Below are 20,343 nucleotides of genomic sequence, written 5' to 3' on the forward strand. Positions count from 1 at the left end.
CCCTAAACACACCCCCACCAGCCCAGGAAGGAAACAGAACAGGACAACCCCTAAGGGTGTTCTATCCAAACTGACTTTCTTCTTGCCAGATCCCCCCACCCCAGAGACCACCACCTCCTCCATTTTGTCTTCTGTACATCTCCATAGGTGTCTGAATGTCTGTTCAAGTTTCTTTGTTCACTGGAGGGTTGGTGTCTGTAGACGAGTTTCAGAGTGTGTGTGTGTGTGTGTGTGTGTGTGTGTGTGGTGTCCTTGTGGATGTCCGCCTGCATACATGCTCTGTGACTGTGAGTTTGGATGTGTTCGCGTGCATGAACGTGCAAGCCGAACGGGGGAGGAATGTGTCCTCCTCAGATGTGTCAGTGTCTTTGTGTTTATGTGTCTGTCTGGGTTTGGGCGATGCTTGTGGGTATGTCTGTCTCCGTAGGTGAGCCGTCTGTCTCAGAGTCTGGGACTATTTTCAGGTTTGTGTGTCAATTTCCGTGTCAGCTCCGCTGGGGGGAGGGGGGCTAGCTCAGCGGGGTTCAATCTTCCTTCGAGTCAGAGCCAGGAGTCGGGACCCCACTCCCACAGACCCCAGTCCCGGCCGGAGTCCGGGCCCAGGCCTCCAGGGTCCCCTTCCCTCCCCGGCCGCAGCCCTGCCTCAGGATACAGCAACAGCCTCATCCCCAGCCTCTCCCCTGCCAGTTCCAAGTAAGCTGCCCACAGCAGCTCCTTCCCGACCCAGGTGGGGTGTTAGCCCGCCGGCGCTCCCCTCCACGTCCCGCCTGCCAGCGGCTGCCTTCGGAACTCCACGCCCCGCCGGGCCTTGGCGGGCAGGGGCTCTGAGTCCGCACCGGGGCCCCGCGACACCCCTCCCTTCCGGCGGGGGCAGCCCCGGGGTGTGGGGGCCTCGGCTCGGACTCGGCGCACGAGCGGCAGGGCTGCAGGGAGGGGGTTCTCGGCGACACCCTCGGGAGCCGGGTCCCCAGCTTTCCGCGCGCACCTCCCGCTCCCAAATCTGAACTCGCAGCCTCCTCCCGGGCGTCCCGGCTCCCGAGCTCGGAGGGCGGAGGGAGGACGCGCTGCCGGCGGCTCCGCGGAGGACTTAGAGCGCTCGGGCCCCCGTTCTCCCCGGCCCCCGGCCCCCCCCCCAGTTCTCCGGTCTCCCGCGCAGCCGAGGAAACAACTTGGGCAACGGAAACCAGCCACGGAGAACTCATCCCCGCCGGCCCGTCCCTGCGCGCCCCTCCCCTCCCCGCGCCGGCCCCCGCCCGCCTCGGGGCGCCCCCGCGCTGCCCGGCCCGACGGGGGCCTTACCTTGGGAGAAAGTGTCGGAGAGAGTGAGGATCCAGACGAGGAGGCTCAGCATGCTGCCCGCCCGCCGCGCGCCGCCCGCGGCTGGGCCCGGACTCGGCGAGCGCGCGGGAGGAGCGGGCCGGGCGGAGGGGAGCGCGAGCCCGCCCCCCGCCGCCCGCCCTGCACACACGCGCGCGCACACGCACACCCTCGCGCGCACAAACTCACTTCCCTGCCCTGCGCCCGCTCTCTCCCTCTTTCCTCCGGTCCCGGCGCGCTCGCTCCTGCCCCGCCCCTTTCTCTCTCTCCCCCAACCCCCCCGCCCGCTCTTCCCCCTCTTCCTGCCCCCTCGCCCTCTACGGGGTCTAGTCTCCGGCTGTATCTCTCGGGGTCTCTTTCGGTCTCTGCTCCCTCCCTCTTCCCTCCTGACGTCTGCTCTCCCTCCGACGGCGCCTCCCTCCCAGCCCTCCCCCTGCACCACCACCCCAGCGCGCGCACACGCTCACACCCCTCCCTGGGACTGAGATGCAAAGAGAGAAAGGGATGGAGGGCAAAAGGGGTAAGGAACGTGACCACCGCGGGCGCCGGGGGGCCCCTGCCCGCCCTCGCCCCCTCCCATCTGTATGCACAGTCTGGGTCCTGGGCTAGGGGACCGGGCAGGGGACCGGGGGGCGGGGCAGGGGCTGAGGACCAGTCTCCAGCCCAGCGGATGCCTGTGATGGGGGAGGCTGAGCGTGTGTCTCTGTGTTTGGGTGTCTGGGGAAGAGGAGGGGGTGGGCAGGCGGTGGTTTATGGAGTCAAAAAGCAGAAAATCCTTTTTATTTTTTCTCTTGTTAATCCCACACCCAGGATCTAGCCCCTCCATTCCCCAAATTGGGAATTCTCAATTGACAAATGAATGCTGGGGGTGGAGAGGGATACATTCCCCTCCTCCTCCCCACCTACAAAACTCTGGAGAATCTGAGCTGCTTCTGGGACCTGCCTGCATCCCCTTCCAGAGGGCCCCACCCAGCACACAGTGGGGCCAGGCCAAGCGCGGGAGTTCTCAGCGGGCCGGGAAGAGGCACGGTTCGCTCCTTTCTTTGTTCCTCTAGATCGGCTACCCTTCCAGAAGAACAACGTAAGGCATCGGCCCCTTTTTGAAGGGCCAAGGAGAGGAGCGCAGCCACGGGTTGATCTCCAAGCAGGAAGACTTTGACATCCTTTGGGGCTGAGACATCTAAGAACTAGGAAGGGAGGGGATTCCTGGTGAGAAGAATGAGAGGATTAGGTAGGGGTCCCCTTTTTCTTAAGGGACCAGCTTGGGCAAGCAGCTCCTCCAAACCCCTAACTAGTGACGTCTGCTCAGTTGCTGGGGGTGCCTGGACGTCTGGGTCCTAGGGGATGAGCTAGGAGAAATAACAGTAATTATGCAACTTTACAGTACCGTGTTGGTTCGGAGAGGTCTGCACTTCTACCCGCGCAGATTCTAGGTTTCCTGGGTCCCTAACACTACCCGCCAAGACTGCTGAATTTGGGCCCCCGAGCGAAGGCGCGTGGCTCTCCAGTGTCCTCTGCTGGTGCAAGGCTGCCACAACGCCTCTTTCTTCCGGGGATTCAGAAACCAGGCTGAACCGTCCAGACACATCCATGCACAACTGGAGGGAGGACACAGAAACACAGACACAAAAACACAAAAGCTCATATTCAGAAGCAGATTGCGCACGAACCCAGAGAACCTTTCATATGTTCAAAAACACATATGCAAAGGCAAACACAGTTTAAAAACCAAGAGCAATGCCTCACTTAGAGAAATAGGAATGTAATCACAAATTCATTCAGCCAGCCACACACCAATGTGCGGACACATAAGGGCTTTTCATTTCCTCATTCGTTAATCATGCATTCCACAGATATTTCTTGAGGCCTGCTTGTGTTGCAGTTACAATTTTAGGCCTTGGAGATACAACAATGAAAAAAAATAGACAAAGTCCATCCCTCATAGAATTTCATTCTGGAGGGGAGGAAGAGGCAGTGGAAAAATATAAACTATAACCAGTTGCAATAAATACTGTGGGAGACACATGAAGCAGGACAAAATGAATAGGGAGTGGAAAGGAGGGAGGAATTGCTGTTTATAGGCAGTCAAGGGAAGCTGCTCTGCTAAGGTAACATTGGAGCAAAGACTTGAAGGAACTGAAGGGTTCAGGTATTCAGGCATCTGAAGGCCGGGTAGCAGGTAGGTGATAATAGCTGGTGCAAAGGCCCTGAGGTTCAAGTGTTCTCAGAGCATCAGTGAGACAAACTTTTCTCCTTTTTACTGTGCACGAAGATGCATGGAAAGGAGGCCCATGGTGACAGTGATTGAGGAGAATGTTGAGAGGAAAAAGTCTAGAGGCAAAGGAAGAGAGGACTCTTGGCTTCATGTTTCTTGCCTACATTCCAGCCTCTGATACTCAGGTTTGATGGCTATTCTCACTGTGAGGAGGGTTAGCAAAGCTTTTACTCCCTCTTATCTCTGATTTCACTTCAAAACCCTAGCAACAGAAGCACCAAGTTTCTCCAGCTCCTTAAGAGCCCAAGCAGTCCTCTCACCTCTCTGGCCTGAATCCTTACCTGTTCAATTCATCACAAACACACTCCTCCAGTGTCCCCTCCACACAAGCCACTCAGTATCCCAGATCCCAGAGTCTAAGCCTCCGACTCCAGCTAATGGTGCTCAACACCACCTGTGCATTAGAATCTCTTGAGGGGAGTTTAAAAATCACCAGTGCATTGGCCTCAATCCCAAAGATGAGTTGCTCTGGGGGGAAGCCCTGTGCACCACCTCCCCAGATACTTCTAATGGGCAGGCAGGGTTGAGCACCACTGATTTCCAGGCCTTGCCTGCAGAGAGCCTGCACGCTGCAAGGATCGCATGCCCTCTTCCCTCCAGCAACTGAGTTACCAATCCTTCATCACCCTCCCCTCCTTCTGGGGAGAACCCATTAAGTCCCCTTAACTTTGCTCCGTTCTCTTCTCTCTGGCACAAAAGTTCACAATTCTGTCTAACTGGGTTAACCAAGTATACTGGAGTATAATCACATAACTCTTACCAAACCGGGGGCATCTGGGGCTGAGTCCCCAATATCAGATGGATGCTCCGGAAGACAAAGCCTGTGTCTCTTCCATCAGACTAGACACACCTTCTCGGACAGGGTGTCTGCCTCCCCTATCAAACTTGGGGCTCCTTGGGGACAAAGGCTATGCATGCTCCCTTAGTCTGGAGCTCCCGGAGGGCTGGAAAGAAGCTGGGTAGCTCCTTTCTCCATCAGACAGACAGCAGAGTAGTTAAGAGCAAAGCACATGGGCATGGAGACCAGCTCAAGGGGATTCTAATCCAGGTCCCACCCCTTACTTTCTGTGTGACTTTGGGGAGTTTATTTACCTAATTTCTCCAACCCTTGATTTCTTCATTTGAAAACAGGGATCATAACAGTGCTAATGATAGTACTTTAGGGGGCGGTCGTGAGGATTAAATGGGTCAGTATTTCGACAGCTGTTAGAGCAGTGCTAGGCACACAGGGAATAGTAAATGCTAGCTGTGATGATTTGGGGTCTGGGAGCTCCCCAAAGTGGGGACCTTTTGAGTCCTCCTCCTGCTAGATCGGTCTTCACCCCCGCGCACAGGGCCCTGCCTACACGGAAGCATGCAGGGAGGCGGTGCGAGGAATCCCTAAGGAAGCTTCACCCAGAAAAAAGGAGGAAGCTGCCAGAGGTTATATATGGAGTTAAGAGAAATAGTAATAATTTTCTGAGCACACAAGCAAAAAGATCAAGAGGTCAGGGAGTGAGCAGGAAGGCAATTTATGACCATCAGCAGGAGAAGCCTCCCTGAGAGACGGAAATGAATTCTTGGTCTCATTGAGGGCTAAGAACGGCAGAACAATTCTATAAATTGTCCTCTTTCCCCTTAGAGGGGGGGTGGAGGAGTGTGTTCCAGCTGCTTATCAGAGGAACAAAGGAGAAAGGCCAAGATCCTGATTTTCAACCTTGAAAATAATCCTGACCCTGAAGGAAACCCTGCGTCCCCAGGGGTGAGGAGCCACCAGCGGTCACCACGCCCCTCCGCCTGCTGCAGAGACTGTAGCCCAGAGCAGCGAGAGATGCACCCTTCCTTTGGAAGTCCCCCCAGCCAACGGGCTTTTCCTCATTCCTTCTCCTTGGTGATCTGACAGCCTGGGTGGCTCTGGAAACCCCTGCCAGATACAGGCCCTGGGCTCTCCTGCTGCTGGACCAGTCTGTTTTCTCTTATTCTCCTTTTCCCTAAGAGGCCCAGCTTTTGAGATGTACAAGAAGAACAGAGACGGGGGACAGCCGGAGTGGCATGGGAGAGACTCAGACCTGCACTGGGAGGGGAGGAGCACCGAGTGCTTTGGTCCCTCCTCCACGGGGCTTGGGTGTCCGGGGATATCTGAGGTTGCAGTGCTGCTACTGAAGCAGGAGGGCTCAAGGCTAGACCCCAGAAGGGACTGTCTAGTAAGGAGGAGTTACCAAGATATTTAGGGAGAGGTTGAGAAAGGTTGAAGCTGCCCATAGGCAGGGGCTTAGGAAGGATGCCCTTGGCAAAGAGAGTCTTGGGGGGTGGGGTGTTACCTTGTGCCAGTCTTGCCTGTGAGCACCTGTGACTCAGTCCTTAGCACCCACTTTCAGCCCTTCCCTTCTCAGTGTTTCATATTCCAGCTCCAACATGGGGAGATAATTTGTGCTAAATGGACCAGTTACTTCTCACGAGATTTAATGAGGACTTCATTGCCTGACTCACAGGGATCAGAAAAGTCCAGCTTCAAGTGAGTATCCAGTTGAGACAGCTCAGAGGAAGAGAAGAGGGTTAGGGGTCAGAGCCCTGGGCAGGGGCACCAAGGAGGGGAGTGGGGACTGGACTTCATTAGGGAAAACTGGAATAAGTAGAGGGAACTCATGACTCAAATGTCAAGCTTCAGTAGTAGATGAGGCTTTAGGCCATGTGCTATCCATTCCCCTTGGAAGTGGTGACATGATCTGTTTAAGGTCATAAAGCAAGTCATAAAGGCAGGACCAGAACCCGGGTCTTTTGCGTTTTAGGCCAGGATTCACCCATGTATCTTGCTAATACCAACCCTCGCACCCTTGCACCCCAGATTGATTCCAAATGCTCTTATCAGCAAAGGCACCCCTTAGCCCAAACAGCTCTGACATTCCTGAGCTCTTCTGCAGGCATCTGAAAATCAGAGAAAATCAGGTGGGGTAAGGAAGGAAGGGGGAGTCTCTCATATTTCTTTGGCCCTTGGTTTTAGTTCCCTTGGGATCCTATTCCCAGGCCCAACCTCCTGACCTTTGGCATCCCCCAGGGCTTCTTTGAAGACCCTAAACCACCCATCCATAGATCTACTTGTATCAGAACTGGGTTAAACGTATGGCTATGTTTGCATCCAACCTAGAGATCAGGTCAAGTTGGCAGCTGGGATTAGAGTCTGAAGCTGTATTAAGGTCACTGAACATCGTAGGAGGTTTAAGGGCCAAGTTGAATAAGGATCACGGGACTGGAAATAGAAGGGTTAGGCTTACTTAACTCTTATTATAGAAGAGGCCCTCACCTTAAAGCAGAACCCTTAACAATGTCACTCCAACCCTTGTAACCCCAGCAGAGGCCTGCTGAGGGTTTATGTCAAGATTAACTAGTGCATTCACCCATTCATTCATCTATTCATCTCACAAAGGTGTATTAAATGCTCGCTGTGCCCAGGCACCAGGCTAAGCACTTGGGACCCAAGGATGAATGAAGCACACAGGCCCTGGTGCTGCAGGAGCCAGTCTAGTGCCAACGACTGAGATCATCACAACTGAGTTGGGAGATGCAAAGACAGACAAATGCCCATGGATTTTAATTGCAGGAAGCAGGGGTTCCTGACCCCAGCCTGGGGGCATCGAGGAAACTTTCCTAGAGTTGAGTCGAGATGTAGGATCTTCCATCTGCAGTGTGGCCCAAGACAGGTCCCCCCTCTGGGCCTCAGTTTCCTGCCGTCCCTTAGGCCCCCATGACATTGTAGTACTTGTGCCTCTAATGAGGAGTCAGGGGACCCTCCCTGGAGATGTCTGCTGTATCGGGGGGCTCCCCTCAGGGCACACGGAGTGTTCTGTAAGTGCTCCCCATTTGAACACACTCCCTCTGGCTTCCCAGCCTCTGTGCCGGGGAAAAGGCTGAGCAGCACCTGCCAGGCAGGGTCTGGCTGCTGGCTTCGGTGGAATTTCCTAAACGGACAGATGGAGAATGTTGATTTAATGTCCCTCCAGTGCCTCAATTCCAGCCTCCAAGACACAGCCAGCAACAAGGCCCTGGCACCGAGTCCTCCTCTCTCACGCCAGGGTGGTTTCCCCTCCTCCACCAGCCCTCCTCCAGAGCCTCTACCTCCCTCCAGCCCCAGCCCCAAGTTCCCCCAACAGGGAGCCGAGATCCCGGGGAAAGGAAAGCCAGAGGAAAAAGCTGCCCCAGTGAAAAAGACAAAATAGCAGAATCTGTCTAACGGTGCCACCAGACGGTAGGAGGATGCTGCTGGGAGTGGGGAGGGGACGGGGTGTTAGCGGCAGGGTGCCCTTCAGTTATAAGAGGAGGGAGTCCCAGAGGCCTGCTGCACAGCAGAGTGGCTGTCGCCAACAGGACTGCACTGTATGCCTGAAAATCTGCTAAGAGGGTAGATCTTAGGTTAAGTGCTTTTATCACAAAATAAAATAATAAATAAAGGGGGTGGGAGGAAACTTTTGGAGGTGACGCGTATGTTTCCAGCACAGACAGTGGTGATGGTTTCTCAGATGTGTACTTATCTCCAAACTCAACAAGTTGTATGTGTTAAACATGTATGGATTTTTTTGAGTGTGTGCCAATCATACTTCAATAATGTGGTTAAAAAACAAACAAACAGAATGGCATCAGCCTCCATTCTGGGTTTCAAACCAAAGATCGGCTGGTCTGTTCTCTTCCCTCCTCCCCGTTCCTACTCCGTGGGTCTCCAGTTCCTGCTGTTACTTCCGAGGTGGTGGTCCACTCCCTCCCGTCCCCACGGCCGCTGCCCTGCCCTCTCCTGCTTTGACCACCGGCAATAGCCTCTGGCGCCTGTCATGTGCCTTCCTCGGTTCTGTCATCTGAGCCCCAGTGGTCTTTCTCAAGCTCTCATTTGACCCCATCGCAGCTCTGTTTACACCTCACTGGTGACTCCCACCACCCTCAGAATCAGACACAACATCTTTCCCTGGGCTCCCAGAATCCACCTGCGGGCAGCTGACCTGCCTGCCAGCCTCTCTCTCCCCACTCCCCATCCTGTCCCTTACCCTCCAGCTCCATTGGCTCTTCTGAGTGCGTGCAACTGCCACATCTCTTTCAACACTGGGGCCTCCACGCGGACATTTCCCCTGCTTGCGATGTTGTTTTCCATGCTGGGCACTACCCCCAGCATGTCCCCCAACCAGCCCGTAAGTCCTGCTCATCCTCAGACCTTACGCTGAATGTCGCTCCTCCGTGGAAGCCTCTCCGATTCCTGCAGACGGGTTAGACCACCTCCCTACAGCCCTCAAGCACCCTCTGCCTCCATTGGCAGCACTAACCACACTTGCCTTAGGTATTCGGTGTCTGTTTCCCCTGCCGGGTCATAAGCTCTGTACAGATAGAGACTGTGCCAGTATTGTTTACCGCTGACACCATAGTGAGCTCTTAGGCCTGAGAAACAGAGAGAGATGCCCCCTATTCTGAATTCTACAACAGGACCCTCTTCCAGAGTTCAGAGCCAGAGAGCTGCAATCAGGCTACAGAAGGAACCTCCTCCTAACTAGGGATCTGCCAAGCTCTGGGTACTCATCCTTCCAAGGCACTGGGAGGGGAGCAGACATGGCAGGAAAGTTTGTCTTCTCTTGTTTAGGGTGAGTGTGTGTGGGGAGATACCTATTACCTCGAGTGTGAAAAAAAGAAGAATCCTAGGGAACAGTGAACAAAACTATAAATACAGCTGAGCGTCGGGTGACATCACCTGAGCACAGTGCGGCGATTTACGGCCAAGTCACATGGTGTGTTTACAACGGTGTAACTCACTAGTACCTCTCCCTGCCCGACTGCCCCGCCTCATTCTCCTGTTCCGTGGTGGCCACACTGCTTATTCTTCTGATGAAACAGGACGGCTGGGCGAGGCTTCTGCTTTGGAGGCACTGAGGTGGAGCAGGGACCTGGGACAAGCATCATGAGTGATTTTTCCTGCCGATGATGAAAAAACACTGAGATGTAAATAGTATAATAAGAACAGAAGGGATTCCACCTTAAGGCTAAGATTCCATTTTAAAAACCAGGAGAGAGGGGGCGGAAGATGGCGGCGTGAGTAGAGCAGCGGAAATCTCCTCCCAAAACAACATATATCTATGAAAATATAACAAAGACAACCCTTCCTAGAATAAAGACCAGAGGACACAGGACAATATCCAGACCACATCCGCACCTGAGAGAACCCAGCGCCTCGCGAAGGGGGTAAGATACAAGCCCCGGCCCCGCGGGAGCCGAGCGCCCCTCCCCCCAGCTCCCGGCGGGAGAAGAGCAGGCAGAGCGGGAGGGAGACGGAGCCCAGGGCTGCCGAACACCCAGCCCCCGCCATCCGGGCCAGAGTGTAGGGCCCTCGATACTGGGAAAACAGGGCAGCAAGAACAGTGAGCAGGCACTGGAGGCTGGGCGACAGAGGACATAAGAAAAGCGCGCGACCATTTTTTTTTTTTTGCTTTTTTGCTGCTTTGTTTTGGTGAGCGCTGTTTGGAAGTCTTAAAGGGACAGGGACCCCAATATTAGGGAAACAGGGCAGAAAGACCGGTGAGCAGAGGCCTGAGGCTGGCACCGGAGAATAAAGAAAAACGAACGACCACCTTTTTTTTTTAATTAAAAAATTTTTTTTTTTTTTAATTAAAAAAATTTTTTTTCTTGTTTTTTTTTGTGGTTGTTGTTTTGTTTTGGCGGGTGCTTTTTGGAAGTCTTAAAGGGGCAGGGCGGGCCACTTAATCCAGAGGTAGGGAATCCGGGACCTCTGGACACTCTAACCCCCTGGGCTGCAGGGAGCAGGGAGGCCCCTTACGGAGATAAATAGCCTCCCAGCAGCTCCTGCTCCAACGCGACTCCACCATTTTGGAGCAGCTGCCCGAGCCAGGCCACGCCCACAGCAACAGCGGAGATTAACTCCATAGCAGCCGGGCAGGAAGCAGAAGCCCTGTCTGCGCGCAGCTGCGCAGCACAAGCCACTAGAGGCCGCTGTTCTCCCAGGAGAGGAGGGCCACAAACCAACAAGAAAGGAAGTCCTTCCAGCCGTCACTCGTCCCAGTTCTGCAGACTATTCCTATCACCATGAAAAGGCAAAGCTACAGGCAGACAAAGATCACAGAGACAACACCAGAGAAGGAGACAGACCTAACCAGTCTTCCTGACAAAGAATTCAAAATAAGAATCATAAACATGCTGACAGAGATGCAGAGAAATACGCAAGAAAAATGGGATGAAGTCCGGAAAGAGATCACAGATGCCAGAAAGGAGATCGCAGAAATGAAACAAACTCTGGAAGGGTTTATAAGCAGAATGGATAGAATGTAAGAGGCCATTGATGGAATTGAAATCAGAGAACAGGAACGCATGGAAGCTGACATAGAGAGAGACAAAAGGATCTCCAGGAATGAAACAATATTAAGAGAACTGTGTGACCAATCTAAAAGGAGCAATATCCGTATTATAGGGGTCCCAGAAGAAGAAGAGAGAGGCAAAGAGATGGAAAGTATCTTAGAAGAAATAATTGCTGAAAACTTCCCCACACTGGGGGAGGAAGTAATCAAACAGACCACGGAAATACACAGAACCCCCAACAGAAAGGATCCAAGAAGGGCAACACCAAGACACATAATAATTAAAATGGCAAAGATCAAGGACAAGGAAAGAGTGTTAAAGGCAGCTAGAGAGAAAAAGGTCACCTATAAAGGGAAACCCATCAGGCTAACGTCAGATTTCTCAACAGAAACCCTACAGGCCAGAAGAGAATGGCATGATATATTTAATACAATGAAACAGAAGGGCCTTGAACCAAGGATACTGTATCCAGCACGACTATCATTCAAATATGACGGTGGGATTAAACAAGTCCCAGACAAACAAAAGCTGAGGGAATTTGCTTTCCACAAACCACCTCTACAGAACATCTTACAGGGACTGCTCTAGATGGGAGCACTCCTAGAAAGAGAACAGCACAAAACACCCAACATATGAAGAATCGAGGAGGAGGAACAAGAAGGGAGAGAAGAAAAGAATCTCCAGACAGTGTATATAACAGCTCAATAAGCGAGCTAAGTTAGGCAGTAAGATACTAAAGAGGCTAACCTTGAACCTTTGGTAACCACGAATTTAAAGCCTGCAATGGCAATAAGTACATATCTTTCAATAGTCACCCTAAATGTTAATGGGTTGAATGCACCAATCAAAAGACACAGAGTAACAGAATGGATAAAAAAGCAAGACCCATCTATATGCTGCTTACAAGAAACTCACCTCAAACCCAAAGACATGTACAGACTAAAAGTCAAGGGATGGAAAAACATATTTCAAGCAAACAACAGTGAGAAGAAAGCAGGGGTTGCAGTACTAATATCAGACAAAATAGGCTTCAAAACAAAGAAAGTAACAAGAGATAAAGAAGGACACTACATAATGATAAAGGGCTCAGTCAAACAAGAGGATATAACCATTCTAAATATATATGCACCCAACACAGGAGCACCAGCATATGTGAAACAAATACTAACAGAACTAAAGGGGGATATAGACTGCAATGCATTCATTCTAGGAGACTTCAACACACCACTCACCCCAAAGGATAGATCCACTGGGCAGAAAATAAGTAAGGACACGGAAGCACTGAACAACACAGTAGAGCAGATGGACCTAATAGACATCTATAGAACTCTACATCCAAAAGCAGCGGGATATACATTCTTCTCAAGTGCACATGGAACATTCTCCAGAATAGACCACATACTAGGCCACAAAAAGAGCCTCAGAAAATTCCAAAAGATTGAAATCCTACCAACCAACTTTTCAGACCACAAAGGCATAAAACTAGAAATAAACTGTACAAAGAAAGCAAAGAGGCTCACGAACACATGGAGGCTTAACAACACGCTCCTAAATAATCAATGGATCAATGACCAAATCAAAATGGAGATCCAGCAATATATGGAAACAAATGACAACAACAACACTAAGCCCCAACTTCTGTGGGACACAGCAAAAGCAGTCTTAAGAGGAAAGTATATAGCAATCCAAGCATATTTAAAAAAGGAAGAGCAATCCCAAATGAATGGTCTAATGTCACAATTATCGAAATTGGAAAAAGAAGAACAGATGAGGCCTAAGGTCAGCAGAAGGAGGGACATAATAAAGATCAGAGAAGAAATAAATAAAATTGAGAAGAATAAAACAATAGCAAAAATCAATGAAACCAAGAGCTGGTTCTTCGAGAAAATAAACAAAATAGATAAGCCTCTAGCCAGACTTATTAAGAAGAAAAGAGAGTCAACACAAATCAACAGTATCAGAAACGAGAAAGGAAAAATCACGATGGACCCCACGGAAATGCAAAGAATTATTGGAGAATACTATGAAAACCTATATGCTAACAAGCTGGGAAACCTAGGAGAAATGGACAACTTCCTAGAAAAATATAACCTTCCAAGATTGACCCAGGAAGAAACAGAAAATCTAAACAGACCAATTACCAGCAACGAAATTGAAGAGGTAATCAAAAAACTACCAAAGAACAAAACCCCCGGGCCAGATGGATTTACCTCGGAATTTTATCAGACATACAGGGAAGACATAATACCCATTCTCCTTAAAGTCTTCCAAAAAATAGAGGAGGAGGGGATACTCCCAAACTCATTCTATGAAGCTAACATCACCCTAATACCAAAACCAGGCAAAGACCCCACCAAAAAAGAAAACTACAGACCAATATCCCTGATGAACGTAGATGCAAAAATACTCAACAAAATATTAGCAAACCGAATTCAAAAATACATCAAAAGGATCATACACCATGACCAAGTGGGATTCATCCCAGGGATGCAAGGATGGTACAACATTCGAAAGTCCATCAACATCATCCACCACATCAACAAAAAGAAAGACAAAAACCACATGATCATCTCCATAGATGCTGAAAAAGCATTTGACAAAGTTCAACATCCATTCATGTTAAAAACTCTCAGCAAAATGGGAATAGAGGGCAAGTACCTCAACATAATAAAGGCCATCTATGATAAACCCACAGCCAACATTATATTGAACAGCGAGAAGCTGAAAGCATTTCCTCTGAGATCGGGAACTAGACAGGGATGCCCACTCTCTCCACTGTTATTTAACATAGTACTGGAGGTCCTAGCCACGGCAATCAGACAAAATAAAGAAATACAAGGAATCCAGATTGGTAAAGAAGAAGTTAAACTGTCACTATTTGCAGATGACATGATACTGTACATAAAAAACCCTAAAGACTCCACCCCAAAACTACTAGAACTGATATCGGAATACAGCAAAGTTGCAGGATACAAAATCAACACACAGAAATCTGTGGCTTTCCTATATACTAACAATGAACCAACAGAGAGAGAAATCAGGAAAACAACTCCATTCACAATTGCATCAAAAAAAATAAAATACCTAGGAATAAACCTAACCAAAGAAGTGAAAGACTTATACTCTGAAAACTACAAGTCACTCTTAAGAGAAATTAAAGGGGACACTAACAGATGGAAACTCATCCCATGCTCGTGGCTAGGAAGAATTAATATCGTTAAAATGGCCATCCTGCCCAAAGCAATATACAGATTTGATGCAATCCCTATGAAACTACCAGCAACATTCTTCAATGAACTGGAACAAATAATTCAAAAATTCATATGGAAACACCAAAGACCCCGAATAGCCAAAGCAATCCTGAGAAAGAAGAATAAAGTAGGGGGGATCTCACTCCCCAACTTCAAGCTCTACTATAAAGCCATAGTAATCAAGACAATTTGGTACTGGCACAAGAGCAGAGCCACAGACCAATGGAACAGACTAGAGAATCCAGACATTAACCCAGACATATATGGTCAATTAATATTTGATAAAGGAGCCATGGACATACAATGGCGAAATGACAGTCTCTTCAACAGGTGGTGCTGGCAAAACTGGACAGCTACATGTAGGAGAATGAAACTGGACCATTGTCTAACCCCATATACAAAAGTAAACTCAAAATGGATCAAAGACCTGAATGTAAGCCAGGAAACCATTAAACTCCTGGAAGAAAACATAGGCGAAAACCTCTTAGACATAAACATGAGTGACCTCTTCTTGAACATATCTCCCCGGGCAAGGAAAACAACAGCAAAAATGAGTAAGTGGGACTATATTAAGCTGAAAAGCTTCTGTACAGCAAAAGACACCATCAATAGAACAAGAAGGATCCCTACAGTATGGGAGAATATATTTGAAAATGACACATCCGATAAAGGCTTGACGTCCAGAATATATAAGGAGCTCTCACGCCTCAACAAACAAAAAACAAATAACCCAATTAAAAAATGGGCAGAGGAACTGAACAGACAGTTCTCCAAAAAAGAAATACAGATGGCCAACAGACACATGAAAAGATGCTCCACATCGCTAATTATCAGAGAAATGCAAATTAAAACTACAATGAGGTATCACCTCACACCAGTAAGGATGGCTGCCATCCAAAAGACAAACAACAACAAATGTTGGCGAGGCTGTGGAGAAAGGGGAACCCTCCTACACTGCTGGTGGGAATGTAAGTTAGTTCAACCATTGTGGAAAGCAGTATGGAGGTACATCAAAATGCTCAAAACAGACTTACCATTTGACCCAGGAATTCCACTCCTAGGAATTTACCCTAAGAATGCAGCAATCAAGTTTGAGAAAGACAGATGCACCCCTATGTTTATTGCAGCACTATTCACAATAGCCAAGAATTGGAAGCAACCTAAATGTCCATCAATAGATGAATGGATAAAGAAGATGTGGTACATATACACAATGGAATACTACTCAGCTATAAGAAAAGGGCAAATCCAATCATTTGCAGCAACATGGATGGAGCTGGAGGGTATTATGCTCAGTGAAACAAGCCAAGCGGAGAAAGAGAAATACCAAATGATTTCACTTATCTGTGGAATATAAGAACAAAGGAAAAACTGAAGGAACAAAACAGCAGCAGAATCACAGAACTCAAGAATGGACTAACAGGTACCAAAGGGAAAGGGACTGGGGAGGATGGGTGGGTAGGGAGGGATAAGGGGGGGAGAAGTAGGGGGGTATTAAGATTAACATGCATGGGGGGGTAGGAGAAAAGGGAGGGCTGTACAACACAGAGAAGGCAAGTAGTGATTCTACAACATTTTGCTATGCTGATGGACAGTGACTGTAAAGGGGTTTATAGGGGAGACCTGGTATAGGGGAGAGCCTAGTAAACATAATATTCATCATGTAAGTGTAGATTAGTGATAGCAAAAAAAAAAAAAAAAAAGGGCAGTTCCTGTGTGGTAACCTCCAACGAGTTCTACACAAGGGTATAAAGGGCATATAAAAGTGTAGGCAAAGGGTCTTTTTGTGTTTATACAGAGGATCAAAGCCTAATTGGGCTACCCCGAAAATGAACTAAGATACGATATGAAAAAGAACTTCCAACATCTGCACCCTCTGGAAGACTCATGCCAGAAGATGATCATCAAAAAACCCCAACAAAGATCCACGCACTGCTACAGCTGTAGATGCACTCATCCCACCAGTTCCTGGACCTGCCATGGGAATGAGGAAGGAGATATCTAAGCTGGCCTGTGCATACAGTAAAACAACAAAATTGGACTGGATCTATACTGTTGGAACTCAACCAAGAATTTGGAGAAGTGCAAATTGTAGCGCTCCAAAGTCTTACAACTACAAACTATTTATTGTTAAAAGAACATATGGCATGTGAACAGTCCCCAGGAATGGGTTGTTTTAATTTGTCTGATTTCTCTCAGACTGTTCAAGTTCATTTGGACAATATCCACCATATCATAGATAAGTTTTCACAAATGCCTAAGGTGCCTAACTGGTTTTCTTGGTTTCACTGCAGATGGCTGGTAATTACAGATATGCTTTGGTTATGTAACTATACTCCTATTATGTTAATGTGTGTGTGCAATTTAAGTAGTAGCTTAAAACCTATACATGCTGAAGTTACTCTACAAGAAGATATATCAAAGAAATAATCAATCTTCCCATGTTTTCTTCCGCCTGCTACTTCTATAGCTTTTCTTCTTCCCTCCTAATTACAACCCTTAAATAGAATTCGTGCCTCATATCAAATTTACCGAGTATCATAATTCTTCCAAGTGGTAAAGATACCTCAAGACAAATGCTGGGCATAGAAGCCACAGGGCATAAATATGCAAAGAAGTAAAAAGCTAACTTTTTCAAACAATAAGGCTTCTCTCTCACTTACCAACTTCACATTTCCCTGTATGGCCCCGGAAGATGACTGGTTAGCCAGAGACGGGTAAGATTCCTCAAGGGAGGAACAACCTAAGACAGGCACAGTCGCAGGGGGGCCATCAGGTGAGAAATTGGGGATCAACAGAGGTGAGGCTTAGAACCTCACCCCCCCGTTCTGAGAGAAATCTTCTGCATACGTGGATGTTTTATTGCCCTGGTCTAGCTTGGATTAATACATAGTCTACAGGCACACACCTGATCATCTACATGTGCTCTCTTACAACACTAAACTATGTTTTCTACCTTTATCTTGTATCTACCTACCACTTCAGCATTTTATTAAAAATAATAATAATAAAGAGAGAAATGTGGTATCCACATATAAATCAAGTATAAAAACCAAATGAGTATTCATATTTGAACTGACTGTTTATAGTTCATAATGCATGAGCAAAACCGAAAGTTTCTGTGATGACTGCCCTTGTACTGTTCACTATGTAACTTATTCATTATGTAAGAATTTGTTCTACATGTAAAAACTTGTTTGTTATGCCTCAGAAGATTGGAGACTGACGAAAATTAGGCTTGGGGTGGAATAATGATTGTGCATTGAGCATTGACTCCCCTATACAGAATTTTATTGTCGTTAACAACCATTTGATCAATAAATATGAGAGATGCCCTCACAAAAAAAAAAAAAAAAAAGGACAGACTTCCAATGGTAAAATAAATTAGTAACCGGGATGTAATGTATAGCATAAGGAATATAGTCAAGATATTGTAACAGCCTGGTAGGGTGATAGCTGGAACCTAGAATTATGTATATAAATGTTCTACCACTGTGTTGTACACTTGAAACTCATGTAATGTAATACTGTGTGTCAACTACCCTTCAATAAAAAATAATTATTAAAAAAAAAAAAAAAAAAAAAGAACTCTACGGTTCAGGCCAACAAGGACTAGAGCGATGATCATAATTAGGCTCAAGGGTGCCACTTACATTGTTAAGCAAGCAGTTGTATTTTAGAAAAGAAAAAAATTTCCCATAGAAAACAAGTTGGAGGCATTAGGTTAAGTCTTAAAAGGCAGACTGTAACTCTCCAGAGAGAAACAACTATTGCCAAGAAATTAAAGCATAATAAAAATATTAATTTGCAAAAAAAAAAAAAAACCAGGGAGTTAGGAGGTAAGATTCCTAACATATTTTATAGTAAATAGCCAACAACCGACTGTACCTTAAGGCAGGGCGAGCAGTCCTAAATGGTATATTTCCACTGCTTGATGGTAACCACTCTCTTGGAGAAGAACAGGATTAGTAAATTTTTTGTATTAAGTTTATCTTACAGAATATCTGACTGTGGATAATGTCATAATGTCTCTCACCAGAGAGACATCATGAGACCACATGTCAAGACTTTGCTCCCTCCAGCCCTATGCCCATTCTTGAAATCCTCAGAAGACACAAATTATAAACTTTAAGCATGCCTCCTCTTTGGGGTTGCCCACACCCTCCTTCCTTTGAGTATGTACTTTGCCTTCAACAAAGACTTTTTGCTGCTCAACTGACTGTATTTTGTCTCTGACTCTTCCGAGCCTCTCGGGAGGTTAATAAGAGACCCTTTTTCCCAGTGGTAAGCATCTTTGTTACTTTGCTATTTCATTCAATTTTCTGATCTTTTCTCTCTTGATTCTGCTTCAGACAAGTAGGGAAGGGCTACTGAGAGCTCTGATTTGGGTTTGCAACTTTCCGTCGCCTGGGGGACCCAGACAGGTCTGCAGCTGTGTGATCATGCTCTTTAAAGCCTGCCTGAAATTCTCCTTTCTTTGCCTTTGGGAAGTTCTCAGAACATCATCTCACTGCATCCAGTGTTCAAAAGCTCCCCCCAAACCTGGAGTGGTAGGGGCTCTGTTGCCATGCCAGGCAGATTCAAGTGGACACTCGATGCCAGGTGACTCTGGCCTCGGGAGTTGGCAAGGGATTGAACTCCTATGCCAAGCCGGAGTTCAGTGAGCTTTCTCTTCCCTCTGCTCTTCTTTGCTCTCTGCTCCTGCACGGCTGCTGCCATTCACTGCTACTCTCACTTGAATGAATTCCTTCCTTACCTACACTCATCTGACCTGCTCAAGAATTCTTTCTCAACCAGAGTCAAGAGCCCTCCCCTGTCCAGGCTGAGGTTCCATACAGTGCACAGGGAGGGACCTCCCCAGATGCAGCTGCCCAACAAAACTACAGGACACTGTAAAGAATGGAGCTGTCTCCCCGGAAGCGTGCCTTCAGAACCCTGCCACGTTCACGTTTCCTAGTGAATTATGAACTCTTAAGCCTGGCGGTGAAGACTTGCAAAGCCAACCTGTCTCCTGGCCTTAACTTAGCTTTACTGGCTTCCAGCCTTATTCACATACTCCTGCCTAGTAGAGCTTCCTCCAATAGTACCCAGGCTTTTTCCCCCCTGTGCCTTTGCTCATGTTTTCCCCTACACGTGGCGTATTTTTCTACCATAAATCCCCAGTCAAAACTCCTCTTCCAAGGTGCAACTCAGGTGCAACACCGTCACTGAGGTGCCAGGATGCGGTACTTTTTGGTTCCTTCTCCAAGGCGCACATTCACAGCTGGCCCCCCTGTGGCTCACTCAGGTACTGGGGCAATCAAAGTGGGGTGTTAAGAAAAGGCTTGTCCGAAAAATCACTGCTTTGAAGAATGAAGACCCAGCCCTTCTCTGTGTTCTGGGGGCCCACCCCGCCCCTACGTCATTTGTATGGGAAAGGAAAGCTCAGAGCCAGGCAGAGAAACTGAGACGATCTGTCCCCTGGCAGCCCCCATGCCGCACTGGCTCACCTCTCCAGCCTCCCCTCCTCCATTTCTGGATTCTTGGGTGATGTTACCACCACCTCTATTTAGAGTCTAAATGGAAAGCAAATCTAAGGTGAACTGAGATTCTTCTCTCGCAGACAAACTGTCCAATGCTTGCCTCAGGCGAAGTGGGAGCTAGAAACTGCCCCAGGTATTGGTGGTGTGGTTCAGCTCGGCTGGGACCCGAGCTACTGTTTCCTGCAAGCAGAAGTTGGGAAGTGGAGGAAGGCCACACTGGGGTAAGCAAGCCAGAGCAATCAGGGAAATTAGGTGTCCTTCCAATTCGTACTCAGCCAGGTCACCCCCATGCGGCTTAAAATGCTGAGTAAAATCCAAAATGCTTACCTAGGAAAGTGGTTTTGTGGAGAAATTTCTAAAAATATTGTTAATAATTTTTAGCGCTAGTGCTCGAGTTGAAAAGTGACCTAAAATGATACTGAGATGCTACAGGGCTTTTTCCCCCTCCCCCTTCCCACATAGGCCACTTACACCCCCAAATCTGGCAGTAGAACCCAGCACATTCACTACCCACACAGCAGAGTGTGAACTGAAGGAAGTTTGGTGTTGTTGATACAGTCCCTCTTTCTTGACTCTTTATTCCACAATCCTGAGAGCTCTCCTACTGCTCTAAACTTTCCCGAGTGTGTAAGTTTATACTAAAATGTGAAGGACTACATAT

The 20,343-nt window shown here is 48.1% G+C and overlaps 1 protein-coding gene and 1 long non-coding RNA gene across 4 annotated transcripts in view; one reads left to right on the plus strand and one right to left on the minus strand.

Annotated features, from left to right (window-relative positions):
- Window positions 1-1,514, minus strand: part of KIRREL1 (kirre like nephrin family adhesion molecule 1) — a 95,257-nt gene extending 93,743 nt beyond the window's left edge. For all 3 annotated transcript variants that reach the window (XM_036922638.2, XM_036922640.2, XM_036922637.2), the window contains exon 1: window positions 1,300-1,514. In XM_036922638.2, the coding sequence (XP_036778533.2) occupies window positions 1,300-1,351 (52 nt within the window). In that variant the 5' untranslated portion in view covers window positions 1,352-1,514. The remainder of the gene's footprint in view (window positions 1-1,299) is intronic.
- Window positions 1,515-1,646: 132 nt separating this feature from the next.
- On the plus strand, window positions 1,647-19,994 carry LOC130681662 (uncharacterized). Its single transcript, XR_008994866.1, has 3 exons — window positions 1,647-1,837; window positions 2,373-2,548; window positions 19,763-19,994. It is a non-coding gene; the product is annotated as an uncharacterized LOC130681662 (long non-coding RNA).
- Window positions 19,995-20,343: the final 349 nt, after the last annotated feature.

This window comes from Manis pentadactyla, chromosome 19 (assembly GCF_030020395.1).
Source record: "Manis pentadactyla isolate mManPen7 chromosome 19, mManPen7.hap1, whole genome shotgun sequence".
Taxonomy (NCBI): Eukaryota; Metazoa; Chordata; class Mammalia; order Pholidota; family Manidae; genus Manis; species Manis pentadactyla.